The sequence below is a fragment of the Meleagris gallopavo genome, chromosome Z (assembly GCF_000146605.3).
Source record: "Meleagris gallopavo isolate NT-WF06-2002-E0010 breed Aviagen turkey brand Nicholas breeding stock chromosome Z, Turkey_5.1, whole genome shotgun sequence".
Lineage (NCBI taxonomy): Eukaryota > Metazoa > Chordata > Aves > Galliformes > Phasianidae > Meleagris > Meleagris gallopavo.
Window position 1 is genome coordinate 9,350,912 of NC_015041.2, and position 13,566 is coordinate 9,364,477.

Here is a 13,566-nt window from a genome sequence, read left to right on the forward strand (position 1 = left end):
CCCTCCTCTGGACCCGCTCCAAGAGCTCCATGTCCTTCCTGTACTGGAGGCCCCAGGCCTGGACGCAGTACTCCATATGGGGCCTCTCAAGAGCCAGGTAGAGGGAGACAACCACCTCCCTTTCTCTGCTGGCCACTCCTCTGTTAACACAGCCCAGAACACAGTTGGCCTTCTGGGCTGCAAGCGCACACTGCTGGCTCATGTCCAGCTTCTCAACTTCCAGGACCCCCATGTCCTTCACCACAGGGCTGCTCTCAGGGGGTTCTTCGCCCAGCCCAGGTACAGCACCCTGCACTTGGCCTTATTGAACCTCATTAGGTTCTCATGGGCCCTCTTCTCCAGCTCTCCAGGTCCCTCTGGATGGCTTCCCTACCTTCTAGTGTTATCGAGTGCACCACTCAGCTTGGTGTCGTCTACAAACTTGCTGAGGGTGCACTTGATGCCGTCATCTATGTCATTGATAAAGATGCTGAAGAGCACCAGTCCCAAGTCCGACCCCTGGGGGACACGGGCCTCCACTCTGACACAGAACCATTGATCACAACCCTTTGGCTGTGACCAGCCAACCAATTCTTAATCCATCAAACCTTCCGTCTTTCAAATCCACATGTCTCCAATTTAGAGAGAAGATTGTGGTGAGGTACCATGTCAAAGGCTTTGCAGAAGTCCAGGTAGATGACATTCCCCTACCCACCAATGCCGTCACTCCATCACTTGAAAAATTTCAAAAGCTGTCTTCACTGATAGGTCTAGCTGAAGCTTCCCAAACCAGGAAAATGTGACACTTGCTCCATGTGGTTAATATCTAACATGAGATAAAATATTCAGCAGGGCAAAAAGAGGTGTTCTGAAGAAAAAAAAAGGCAAGCTGATGAAGAAGCATGATGAGGTATTGCTTAGAATTTGAAGTAGATCCTCTTTATTATTCGAAAAATTAAGTTCAACTCCTCAGTAAAAGAGTTCAGAAGGAAGTAATGTGGAGAGGTGTTAAGGTCAAGCTATAACAGATTTCTGAAGTAGGAAGCTGAGGTAAAGAACAGTGAGAGATTATAGTAGAAGCAGAATTATCACAATCCTTTGAATTTTGTATCAGTATATCAGGATAAAACATGAGTGGAATTTTGAAATACTGCTTAGATTTCAAACAAATTCAAAAAATAAACAATGGCATTGGAAGTAAAGCTGAGAGATGGTTTAGAAATGTAACTTTGGTAACTGTTCTTACTTCTGCTTTTTTCTGCTTCACAGATGCAAAATCACCAACAAAAGCAAAGCAGGTATGTATCCTTTTGGACTTAAAAATATTCGGACTATAAAGGCTTGTAACATAGGAAAAAATATTTACTGACATGACTAGTAGCAGTAGTAAATATCACTATGAGATGTACTGCCAATGACTACTCTGTAACGTGAGAAGTTTTTGTTGCTTATTTAAGAAATGTGTTTCAGGAAATTCATTTTTAGATTTAGCTTCCCTCTGTAACAGTAGCTGTCCTTCTCAGTGACAGAAGGGAGGGAAAATGTATGGTGCATGTATGTGTGCACCTATGTACCTGGAAAATGTTCTACCATTCTCATGTATAAGACGGGGTCTTAGCTCTTCAACTCTGTCTCTTCAAACTGTAGAGAAAATGATCTAGGGAAAAGTCTCTTGTTTCCAAAGCAGATACTGAAGGTTGTCCCTAGTTGCATCATACAAGGGAGATGTATCTTAGAGATCCTCAGCAGATTTAGACAGTTGAATAAATTTCTTATATGTATTATCATGATATCTTCTAGTGCAAGTGTCTTGTAGAACTGTTACTGGCTGAAAGTTGGATGAGGATATGATTGGTTCATTCTTTCTCTAAATGGGGAAGTTCAGTGTTTCAGGGAGCTCAGGCTGAAGCTGAAGGAGAGGGAAGATGGTAATTGTTAAGAATGGCATGACTGGACTAAGAATGAATTTACAGGAGTATCTGAGATCACTAGTGCTAAACCTGTTGTCAGCTTTGGCTTATCACTAAATCTTATTTGTTTTCACTGAAGCATGGATTACAACAGAACAGATTCTTATTGTCAGGCATGTTTAATATTTTTTGTTAATAAGGATATAGTCTTTACACAGAGGATAAAGGAACTGCATGAGCTGCTGAAGTTGATATTAATGTGGGATTTTATTTTATTTTATTTTATTTTATTTTATTTTTTTGTAAAACAACTTGCTTAGACTTTACTAACCAAACTAACAAACTTACCTTTTCTGGCTGGTGGAACTTTCAGCATGATCAAGGCTCTAAATTAAGTTCAGAAAGAAGTGGAACTCCAAAAAAACGCAAAGCCCCACCTCCTCCTATCAGTCCTATGCAGGTAAAGAAAAGACCAATCTTGAGACACTTTTAGGGGTTTTACCCATTATGTGAGTAACGTGGGCTGAATTTGCTCTGTCACTGTTATTGTATATACTTTGTTATTGTGAGTGCTTCTCCTGGCGTTAAGATGAAAACTGTGCATTGGTTACATTGAATGAGAAAAGTGCTTGAAATATAGAATGGGTTGGGATACAACAGTACAAATTTTACTGTACAGGTGCTTCTTCCATCTAAAGTTGAACGTGCCTTTGTAGACTTGCAGAAGTCAATAATTTCATATTTTTTACATCTATGTACATATATATCCACATTTTTATATGCATATTTACAAAGGATAGTAAAATACTGAAACAGGTTTGTATGGTATCAAAAAGCAACTTCACATTTGGGTTTACAGTTAGTCTCTATCTGTTACAACAGCTACTCTGGAAAAGTGATACTAGCTCAAAAGAGCACTGAATAATTAAATCTGCTCTTTGAAACTTACCCAGAGTTTTGACAGTTTCCTTGAGCGCAAGGAAAAATATTCATGTCTATATATAGCACGTGTTGGAGGATTATTTCTATGAATGCATGCATATACTTATTTATACAAAATCTTTTACAGCTTAGTGATTTGTCCTCACCACACTCATCAACTTCAACTCCTATGACTGGAAAAGGACAGGCTTTCTTTGCTGACCAAGTATGCAAGATACCAAAGTTTTTTGTTCTTACTAAGTGTGGGGAAAGAAAGCATGGTACCATAATAATTTATTTTGTTGACTGCAGAATTTCCGTGAATTAATTAGTTAAGTTTTTGGAAGAGAAAGAATCCAAATCTGCAAGGGGTGTTTTGAAAGTAATGCCTCCTATTTATTTCTGTTGAAACAACAACAGTTAGAAAAAGCACAGTATGCAAATCCTCATCTACAAAACAGTATTTTTTAACACAGTCACCACCATTACCTTTGCATCTTTGCCAGCTATGGACAAGCACCTGCATGCCCCCCTCGTAAAAGTCTGCACCAGCGGATGTAATCCATTGTCACTGACCCCAGTGCTGCAACATACCACCCGCCACCTCACTGTGCTCACATCCACTGTTTGGGTCCCATAAACTAAATGTTTATGTGCTAATGAATGTCAATGTGTGCCACTTTTTTCCTCACGGAAGAATTCAGTGACACGCCTTTTCTTCATCCACACTTTCATGTCAGACGCCATTCTGTCAGATTGCCCCTCTGCGGACCTTCTACTGCACAGCAACATCGTGTAATGGTTCAGCCTCTACTGCCATATCACCAACATCCACCTCTGACATCATAAGCCAACATAATGAAATAGGAGGCACTACTTTCAGTGCAATCCTCATATTTCCGTGTAATTTTACAAAGCAAATGTGGATTACTTCACTATTTACTGAATATGTAAATAGAATTATTCATAAACTAGTAAAGCATGTAGGAATATGGTTATGAAAGTATTAATGGTGCGAGAGCTCATTAGCTAATACCAATGAGGTACATGAGATTATGTGATGCAAAAAGCAGAGGCCCATCACAAGAAGTCTTCAGTCAAATACTAGAATGTGTGCTGTCTGGTATTTTTCTTATGGTTTTGAGATTTCTTTTTTAAGTACGCTACGGTATATTGCAGTCATTTATCACAAGGTCTGCAGCTTTTCAAAAAATTATGAGACAGTTGACCCAATTTCATTAATATTTAATGAGTACTGGCCACCTGCCACAATTAAACAGGACCCCAGAAACAAAAGAAATCCCTCGTGACAGGTTTATGCTATCATCAAGATTTATGCTATGTCAAGATTTATGCTATCTGTATTTATCTTCTGTGAACTGTCCAACTTTTATCTGCTGTCTGTGAAAGTATTTTCTTCTGATGTCTCAGCAGGAAGACTTCAGCTCCTTGCTTCAAGATAATAAAGACAGACTAAGTGACAGCACCGCAGGTAGACGATAAAGCTTAATTCTTATTTTCATATTTAATTAAGCATTTTGAAGTTGTGTGAAAAGTTTAAATCTGGTTAGAAATCCTCTGTGCCTTTCCACTTAGAATGTGAGCTCCAATAAGTGTTGGAGTAACATTCTGTAATTTCACTGCCAGATCCCCACCAGTACTTCCTGCTTGTACTGGTTCTCCTAACATGTTTTTGGGAAAATGTCTACTTGTTCACTGCACTTAATGGTCATGGAAACAAACTGTGAAATGAAATGCAGAATAACTATCTATCTCTGGGATCAGTTCAGCTTTTAAAAGTTTTGGATCTTTTTTTTTCTTCCAAAGGTGCTGATAGTTTGTTGGATGTGAATCCTGAAACTGAACAGCAAGATCTACTTATGCTGATGCAAGCAAAAATTGCTTCTTTGACATTACACAATAAGGAACTACAGGACAAATTACAGGTAGGGTATTTTGTGCTGGTCTAATGCTTTGCTAATCTTTTAGGAGAACAAAGAGCTCCTTACCAATTTAAAGAGATGTGCTGTGAAGATAAAAAGATCTTGTCGTGGTAAGGTCGCAGAAGTGCTCTGCTCTGGAAGATTAAAATTAGTATTTTGATCTTCTCATTTTTACTTTGTTTACTACAGTAAATGTATTTAAAATATACTGATAAGAATTTAGCAGAATTTTAATTTGTGTAGCTGTGATTATTAGTTTATGGAGATCAATACAGACTTTCAGAAAAGTCTGGTAGTTAACTGTCTTTGCCATCCCTCACTGTAGATGGTTAAATGGGACCACCTGGATTTTGAGTTCTCCTGAAGATTCCTTCTGTTGTGTTTTATTTACCCATCTCTGTAGGATGTGGCAAGAATTCCTTGCTTACTCTATTATAAAAAAGGGAAAACAAAAAGAGCACCATATATTTGTTCGAATCATGCATTTGTTTGGATTTATTTTTGCATAGGAAAGAGCACCTAAAGAAGTGGATTCTACCATAGATTCTTACCATTCAACCCAAAGAGAGTTTGATCAAACAGCAGATAGACAAAGCGAGTTCTCAGCTCAGGAGCTGAAGTCTACTTTAAATGCCACCCAGTCTCAAGAAAAATTGACGAGCTCCAGTGAAATAAAAACAAAGTACCTCCAGGAAGATTTAAAGGATGCGCAGAGCAAATTAGAGAATTCTGAAACTAAAAGAAAGCACTTAGAAGCTCAGGTCCCAGACGCAGATTATTTAAATAATGCAGACATCTCAGAAAATGGCTCTGATCCTAACCTGAAAATCCAAGAAACTCAAAACAAGTATGAGGAATCAGTGAAAGAGGTTTTAAATGTACAAAAGCAAGTGAAACTGGGTCTTGTTTCCTCTGAAAGTGAAGAAACTTGTTCTGAGATGAGTAAGTTGAAGGTTACATGTGAAGAAGTTGAGATGCTTAGGCAAGAATTGAAGAGAGCCCTGGAGGAAAGTGAAAGACAAAAAGAAAAAGTGAGAGAACTACAGAAAAAGTTTGAAGAGAGAGAGCAGAATGTTACAAGCAAATTGTCTGTGGAAGAATGTGAGGAATTAAAGAATTCATACTGTTCGGTTATTGATAACATTAATCAGGAGAAAGCACTGTTGATTGAGAGATACAAAGAAGGGCAAGAGGAAATTAAAAGGTTACAGGACAAGCTGACAAATCAGACGCGTTTAGAGTCTAGTGCTGAATCTGGAGAAATGAAAGATGCAATGCATAGAATGATAGATGAGCTCAACAGACAACTTAGTGAATTGTCCCAGTTGTACAAAGAAGCACAAGCAGAGCTTGAAGATTATAGGAAGAGAAAAACTCTAGATGATATAGCTGTGGACTACATACCTAGAGATGAACATGAGAAGCTGATGCAGGTTACAAATTCTTTGAAATACAAAGCAGAGAATGAGTTATTAGAAATGAAATCCCAGTACACAAAAGTATTAGATGAAGCAGAAGAACTAAAGCAGCTGTTAGACACTCAGAAACAAAACTCATTGCCAATTGCTGAACACCAGCAGGTGATGAATGCACTTAGAAGTACTGTAAAGGAAATGGAAGAAGAAATAAATGAGCTCAAAGAATTACTTACCAACAAGGAAAGTGAGGTAAGAAATCTACAGAAGGAATTATTAGAAGAAAAAGCTGCAATTAATGAAGCAATGGTACCCAAGGCTGCATATGAAAAACTCCAATCTTCATTAGAAGGTGAAGTTAGTATTTTGTCATCAAAACTGAAGGATGTAATCAAAGAGAAGGAAAATGTGTCCTTAGATGTTATGCAACTGAGAAATGAAGTTTTGCATTTGAAAGAAGAGAAAGAAGGTATGCATAATCTGCTTGAAGCAAAGGAACGGGAGGTCAGTGGTCTTCATCAAAAGTATCATCAAGCTCAAGAAGATCTTCTTGAAATGAAAAGATACTCTGAAAGCTCATCAAAGCTAGAAGAGGATAAAGATAAAAAGGTTAGTGATTGACTGCAGTGGTCGAAGTAGTACATGAATCCATACTACAAAATATCAGATGGGTCCTGGGTTACCGTAAACCATGTATTGTGTCAGAGGCCATAGAGTGAAGAAAGAATCTCTACTGTAACAGTACTGTCCCTCAGATCTTAGCCAAAGGAGTTTATCTTTGACATATTTGATTTTACAGTTATCTTCCATCCCTGTAGAGATGCACATATTTCAATTCATGTCTTCTAAGTTCTGTTCAGATTAAGTTCGCAGTATTCATGTAACTAAGCCAAAGAAGTGTAATATACAGCAGGAAAAGGCTCCTGAGGAGATAAGGAAACTGAAGATAACAAAAAAACAACAGAAATTAACTATTTTAAGTTTACTGTATCCTGACTTGTATCAGGTTCTATCAATATGATGACTGTTTTTCTTTTGCAACCACTGCATCTGTAAACATTTATGAACAGTTATGTGTTTTGCAAGTTGTGAATAGCCTGTTTGTACGTTGCTGTCTTGTGTTTAGAACCCACATCTGCTAAGGTTGTAAATACAGCCTTTGTAAATATTGTTCAGGTTTCAGGGCACTTAATACATTTTGAATGACTGCTGACAATGAGCTAGAGAAGTGTTATAATTCTTTGCTTATACAGTGTCTCTGCTTGTCCACTGAGTTTTCACCTTTCCCCAGCTCTTTCAGTTTAAGTCCCAAATATCCCAAAGAATAAGATTCATGAGAATATAGTATGCATTCTAACATTTAATGAAAACCTATTTTTCACCATTCTAGATCAGTGAAATGTCCAAGGAAGTCAGCAAATTAAAAGAAGCTTTGAACAGCCTTTCTCAGCTTTCCTATTCAACCAGTGCCCCCAAAAGACAAAGTCAGCAGCTGGAGGCATTACAACAACAAGTGAAACAGCTGCAAAACCAACTGACTGTAAGTGTGATAATTCACAAACCCACCGTCACTCTTAGTTCTCTGTAGAAGTGCACACCATTCTTAACTGTGCCTTATTTAAAATGTTGCACAATGATTACAACAGTTCTCATCCAGAGATTTTACAATGCTCTGAAATACTTAAAATTCTGCAGGTCACTTACTAATTGTTCTTCAAAATTAATTTAACTAAAGAAAACTATTTTCCTGTATGTATTTCTTCAGATCAGTAATGGAGGAAAGTGCCTGTACACATAATACAATGTAGTGACCAGATCTGCTGTTGAGATTCTGATTTGTGAAAAATATGGCCAATATGCAGTGGATTAAGGTTTTACTTTTTCTCAGGGTCATTCATTATAAGCTGAAATTTTACTCTTTTTGTTTTTAAGCTAAAATAAGTTTGACTTTTTTGGAAGAAAATAGCCCCTGAAAGTGTGAAGCTTCAAATCAAGCAAGACCATGTGTTTATAAGGGAGAACAGCTTATTTTCTGAAATTCTGAAATGCATGGAGAGTTTTAAGATTGTACCTGTTCATGCATGCAAGGCCCAGTCTTCTAAGTCAAGTTGCGGCTATTTTCAGGAGCTTGCCTGTCCAAAGCAGCAGTATCATTCACTTTAGAGGAGATGAGAAGAAGGTATTTCTGGCTTTTCAGGAAGAAAGTCAGGCAGATGGAGGAATTAACATGCACATAGTCCAGAAAGAAAAGAAAAAAATCCCTTACAGTGGGGAGAAATAATTAGGTAGGTAGCTAATAGGTATTCTCTTACTACAAACCTATCACACTGTGGGTTTCTCTTGTTCCAGTCAGGACAAGTCTGTAAAGAGCCTTCATTTCCTGTTGCTCAAGGGCCAGGAAAGTACTGTGAAGTGCACATGCACATTGTGTTATGGGAGTGGGTAGGATTTAAAACAGGACAGAAGCGTTCATCCCTTCTCTTACACTGGCTTTCCCAGCAGCATCTGTCCAAACATCTGTTTGGAAAGACTGCTTCTGGTACGTGGCAGTCTTATTGTGACAAAGAAGGTTGTATTTCCCTGTTTGAATGTATAGTAGTTAACAGAATTTAATGGATTAAGACATTTGGAAGTGTCTCTTTCCCCAAGAAGGCATTTGCTGACAAAAGGGTTACTGACATTAGGAAAAGACTCCATTGCAGCCAATGGTTGGTTTGTCAGAATATTGTCATCTTTCCTCTGCTTTGTTTTCTGATGAACTTATAAACATCTTTACATCAGTGGTTCTTACCACTGATATCATCTTACCAACTTTCTGGTTGGTACGATATGAGGTGGGTGTGATTACAGCATTTCTGTAGACTGTTTCCCAGCAAATGGTATTTGGGGCAGCTAGCAGCACAGAAGAATGTTTGATATGGTTTTCCATGCATGTGTTAGATGCATATTTTTTTGCAGAGCTCCATGCATCTGGGTGGGGATTTCTGAATTCAGCAGTTCTAAATGCTTTGTGACTTTCTGCTTAACTCTTTTCTAGGAAACGAAGAAACAACATCAGGAAACAGTGTCAGTTTACAGGATGCATCTTCTCTATGCTGTGCAGGTAAGGCTAAATGTTGCTGGTTATACAGTACTGGTATTTTAATGGCAGATGTTTCTGCTGCAGAACTATTAAGAACATTGCAGGCTATATTAAAGACATACTGCCAAACATCTGACTGTTTAAGCACAAAGGTACCACTTGTCTTTTGGAAAATTGACATAATTACTCTACCTTAGAAATAGTTCGCAAATTGTTTTAAGAAGTCAAGAAATATTTTAATTCAGTCATCTTTTCTTCTTTCTTCCCTTGTCTAGGGTCAAATGGATGAAGACGTCCAGAAGGTGCTCAAACAAATTTTATCAATGTGTAAAAGCCAATCACAGAAAAAGTAAACAAAAAAACAAATCTCCCCATTTCTATTAATACTTTATGGGTGTTTATCTAGATTTGCCTTAACGTAAGATTTAAAATTGGCAATTTGCTGCTTTTTTGTTGTTGTGTTGTTTGTGAGGTGGATTTGTTTGTCTGTTTCTACTACTTTCCATAGTGCATCTGCAGTAGCAACTAAACACATGCCTGCTTTTCATATCCAAAATGCAAGTATGTTCTTCAGACTTAGGCCACTCCATGTCATGTTTACTCTGAAAGTACTTTCTAGCTTCCTCCAAGAAGGAGGTTAATCTGGAGGCAAGCACTCATGTCACCTGGAAAATGGTGAAATCCTCCATAAGGACTCCTGCACTGTGTATAAGCTGCATCTAGTTAATGGGGATATTTTAATTGCTTGATGGTGCAGCACTTAGATTCCAGACATTTTGCCACATGCAGTCTCTGGCAGAGCAGAAGTGAGCCTTGCAGCAGCGAGTAGAAGTCGATCTTTATGGTAAACCGGAACATCCAACAGCTCTACTTAGTAACCTAATTTTATTTAAGATTAGCACACCACAATGTGGCTGTCCCAACCCATCCAATGCACTGAGTACACAAAAATCCTACCGTGCTTCATAATTTCCTTGAATAAATAATTTCTTTGAACTAAAACTATTTCAGGAGGTAAAATAAGTAGTTTATTGAAGTTGTCTGTACAAACAACTAATTATAATAGGTTAGCTATCTATGCAAGTGTTGGCCATGAAGCTCAGGAACAAAACCAGAACATATACTTTAGACAAGGGATTCTAGTGAACACAGGATGTTTACAGTGAATGTTAATGCCTCATACTTCCTAACCTCACTTTTGTAAAGATCTTCTCTTCAGTCTATTTTTATTGGCCCTCTAATTAATTTTTTTATAACTAAACCATTTTTTCTACATAATATTTGCATTAAGCTTATTAACAAATATTTTTAGGTAATCGTGTATTAGAATTTCTTTTTATACCCCCAAGTACTCAGTAATAGTGAAGCACAGAGAAGTGTTCTCAGTTCGAACAAGATCTGTGCAGAATAATAGACATGTCTGTCAGTGTGGTCCAGAGCAGTGAGGTGTAAAATGCAGTTCAGCCTGATGTGTCAACAAGTGTAGAAATGATAGGTAGAGAACTCCAAAAGACATCAAAAATCCCTGTATTTTGTTTCTAGAGGCCAGGGGTATCAAGAATGCTTTTGTCAGCACTTCCAGATTTAGAAGTCAAATAAAAATGCCCAGTGTAGTTTAGTACAAAATTATGGAAAACATTTTCTAAGCACACACTGCACTTGAGGGTATAACCATTTGACCAATCTTGCAGCTTCACTGTGGTATTTGTTTTCTCCCTGCTAGTGGATGCATCTCTACTAGAGAAATCTCCAGAGCTGTATGACCTGTGAAGTTAATATAGAGACATAACAGGACAAGAGCCAGCAGTGCCAGAGGCTGGCTGGACTTGTAGTGCACTTATATCAGATAATTCCTAACCCTGGCAAAACTAAATTGGATTTTTAAAACAAATTAACAAACAAAACATGCCTTTGCATCAGTTAGACATTCGTGTTACTTTTCTTGGGTGGTTTAACTAGTGCCTGCTTAGTTTGGACAGTATTTTCTAGTTAGGTGATTTTGAAAATGCTCCAAAGAAATGTGAAAAGAATTTTGCTGCAGCACTTCAGAATGAACAACAAAATTTTAAGCATGCTACTGCTGCAAAGTATAAAACCTGGTGAACCATTTTGTAGGTTGCCTGATGGATTTAGTCTTCTACCTTGTTTTGGTTTGTATATTTATTACAATTATCTTTGTGGAATACCGAAAATTATACACTACAGCATAGCAAGTTTCTTTATATGTAATTTACAAGAACTTTCCTTATGCAGCAAATAAACTTATTTCCAGTTTTTTCATCCTCGTTCTCTTTATGACTTCAGCTACTTTTTTTATTGAGGGAAAGCTTGCTACAGTCACTGCTTTACTGTAGTACAAATGTCTCCTGTATTCTATGTTTAAATAATTGTCAGATGTACCCCCTGAATTTGCAACTTTGCAATTAACTCTGAGCTGTTGGGTGGAACAGAACCACTCCAAACCCTGTGCAACCAGTTTGGCAGATTGTGCCTTGTGTTGGATTGATAGGCTCAGAGCTATCTCTCACATGCATATCCTCCTTAACTAATACAGTTCTCCCATTCACCACTGGATGCATTCACAGGATCATGGGTTTAAAAAGACCTCAGACCAGTGTCAGAGGTGGGTGAGGTCCCCCATCTCTCCTGTTCTTTATCACTTGGCACTTCACTCAGTTCACAGAACTACAGTGGAAATGTATTTGTGGCCATGTTTGTATGGGTGTGCACATCCATATCTGTATATGTGAACTTCTCTTTATATGTCAGGGTTGACTGTATGAGTCTTACTCTTTTTATCATCACTCACTCAAGTCTTATTGGAAAAACTAGTTTTTTTCAGTAACTAACTTGCTAATTGTGGCTTTGTCTCAGGGCAGGCCACATAAATGGCAGGAATTGCACCATGCTTTGCAGTATCCCGAGGGTCAAGTAGTTCTTTTGACTGTGTACAAAATTTCTCTACGCTTCTCAGTAGTGTATTTCCTTTGAACAAGAGTACTGAAAGTGAGACTGGTGTGCAGACTAAGTACAGTGAGATCACCTGGCAGGCCAGATTTGAGTCATTTCACATTGTATATTAGTGATTTAATTGCTGATTGCTGATGGATTAGTAAGATCACACCTCCCGCTGTGGGGCAGGGCCTGGAGCAGGAGCAGCCTCTGGTGCTTTCAGCTGTTTGCCACTGCTGGCAGCCCAGCAGCTGCACTGCAGGTCATCGTGCGGCGTGTGGAAGAAATGGGTGGGAGAGGTCCTGGAGGAGCTGTGTGTGAGGCACAAAGCAGCGGCATAGACAGACATGATGTAAGCCAGCACAAATTCTGCAGACACAGGCATAAAACTGAGTATATTTTCCGAACAAATATGAACTGGTGCAAGGTTTGAAGCCAGATCAGTGGCTTAAATCCTCCGTGTGCTCTGGTTTTGATCTGCCGCAGGGAGCAGTAAAAGTGCTCTGCATTTAATGTCAAGCAACAGATCAGAGTTTGATTACCTTGAAACTTTCAATGGTCTTGTTCTCTAAATGTGGGTCAGCGGTTATACTTGGTGAGCTCAAGCCAGCCCGTATGCAAAACACCTCATAGAAGTGAATGTCCCAAATTTCTTACATCTGCCTGTTTGAATCCATCTGGAAATAAGTAAGAGATACTAAACACAGACTGTAACCATACTTTTTGTTTTCAGGACAATAACAACTCTCTTTTTATGAAAATGATTGTTAATGCCATTCTTAGAATTACATGCCGTGATGAACTGCAGCTAAAAGGAATTCAAAGCTGTGATTTAATCAGTTTCCCCTATTTGAGGAGCTTCAAGATATGATTTCTGTAGCTGCAGAAAGCTCCTGCTGGCAGACCGTTTCTGGCAAGTGGAGCACTTTGTCAGATACCTATAAAGGGCCACGTTCTCCTGAGCTATGATATCATGGGACAAAAGGTTTTCTAAGAGGAATGGCAGCCTCTATCTCACAGACCCAGTGATAGGATTGTGGAACAGCATCTCACTGACATGAGATTTGCCCCTTTGTACAAGTGGTTCAAGTCTGTGCGTCTAGTCCTGAAAATGCCAAGACTGTGGTCCCAACGTTGGCTTCAGGAGAGCATAGCATGTCCATGATACAGCGTGTCATTCCTGAAGCATCTTAAGGCTACACGTCATGTTTACAAGCCTTTGGCTGCTCTGGCAGGCCCCTGTTTGATGAGTTTAACACAGGTATTTACACAATCATCGATTTTTCAGTCCATGATTTAAAAACCTTCTCGAATGCTGCTCTGTCCAGGTTCCCGGTGCTGGCCCTCCCCTTACATTTTCCACC

The 13,566-nt window shown here is 38.7% G+C and overlaps 1 protein-coding gene across 3 annotated transcripts; it reads left to right on the forward strand.

Annotated features, from left to right (window-relative positions):
• The first annotated feature begins 673 nt into the window (after window positions 1-673).
• LOC100541535 (ankycorbin) lies at window positions 674-11,530 on the forward strand. 3 transcript variants are annotated; one of them, XM_019610351.1, is made up of 9 exons: window positions 674-1,277; window positions 2,263-2,349; window positions 2,959-3,036; window positions 4,242-4,302; window positions 4,638-4,756; window positions 5,263-6,777; window positions 7,559-7,708; window positions 9,206-9,271; window positions 9,526-11,530. In XM_019610351.1, exons 1-9 carry the CDS (start codon window positions 1,110-1,112, stop codon window positions 9,601-9,603), a joined length of 2,322 nt encoding a protein of 773 aa, XP_019465896.1. In that variant the 5' UTR covers window positions 674-1,109; the 3' UTR covers window positions 9,604-11,530. The 3 variants fall into 3 exon arrangements, with proteins under 3 accessions (XP_019465896.1, XP_019465897.1, XP_019465898.1); XM_019610352.2 differs by having other exon boundaries at window positions 4,245-4,302; XM_019610353.1 differs by lacking the exon at window positions 2,263-2,349.
• The last annotated feature ends 2,036 nt before the right edge of the window (window positions 11,531-13,566 follow it).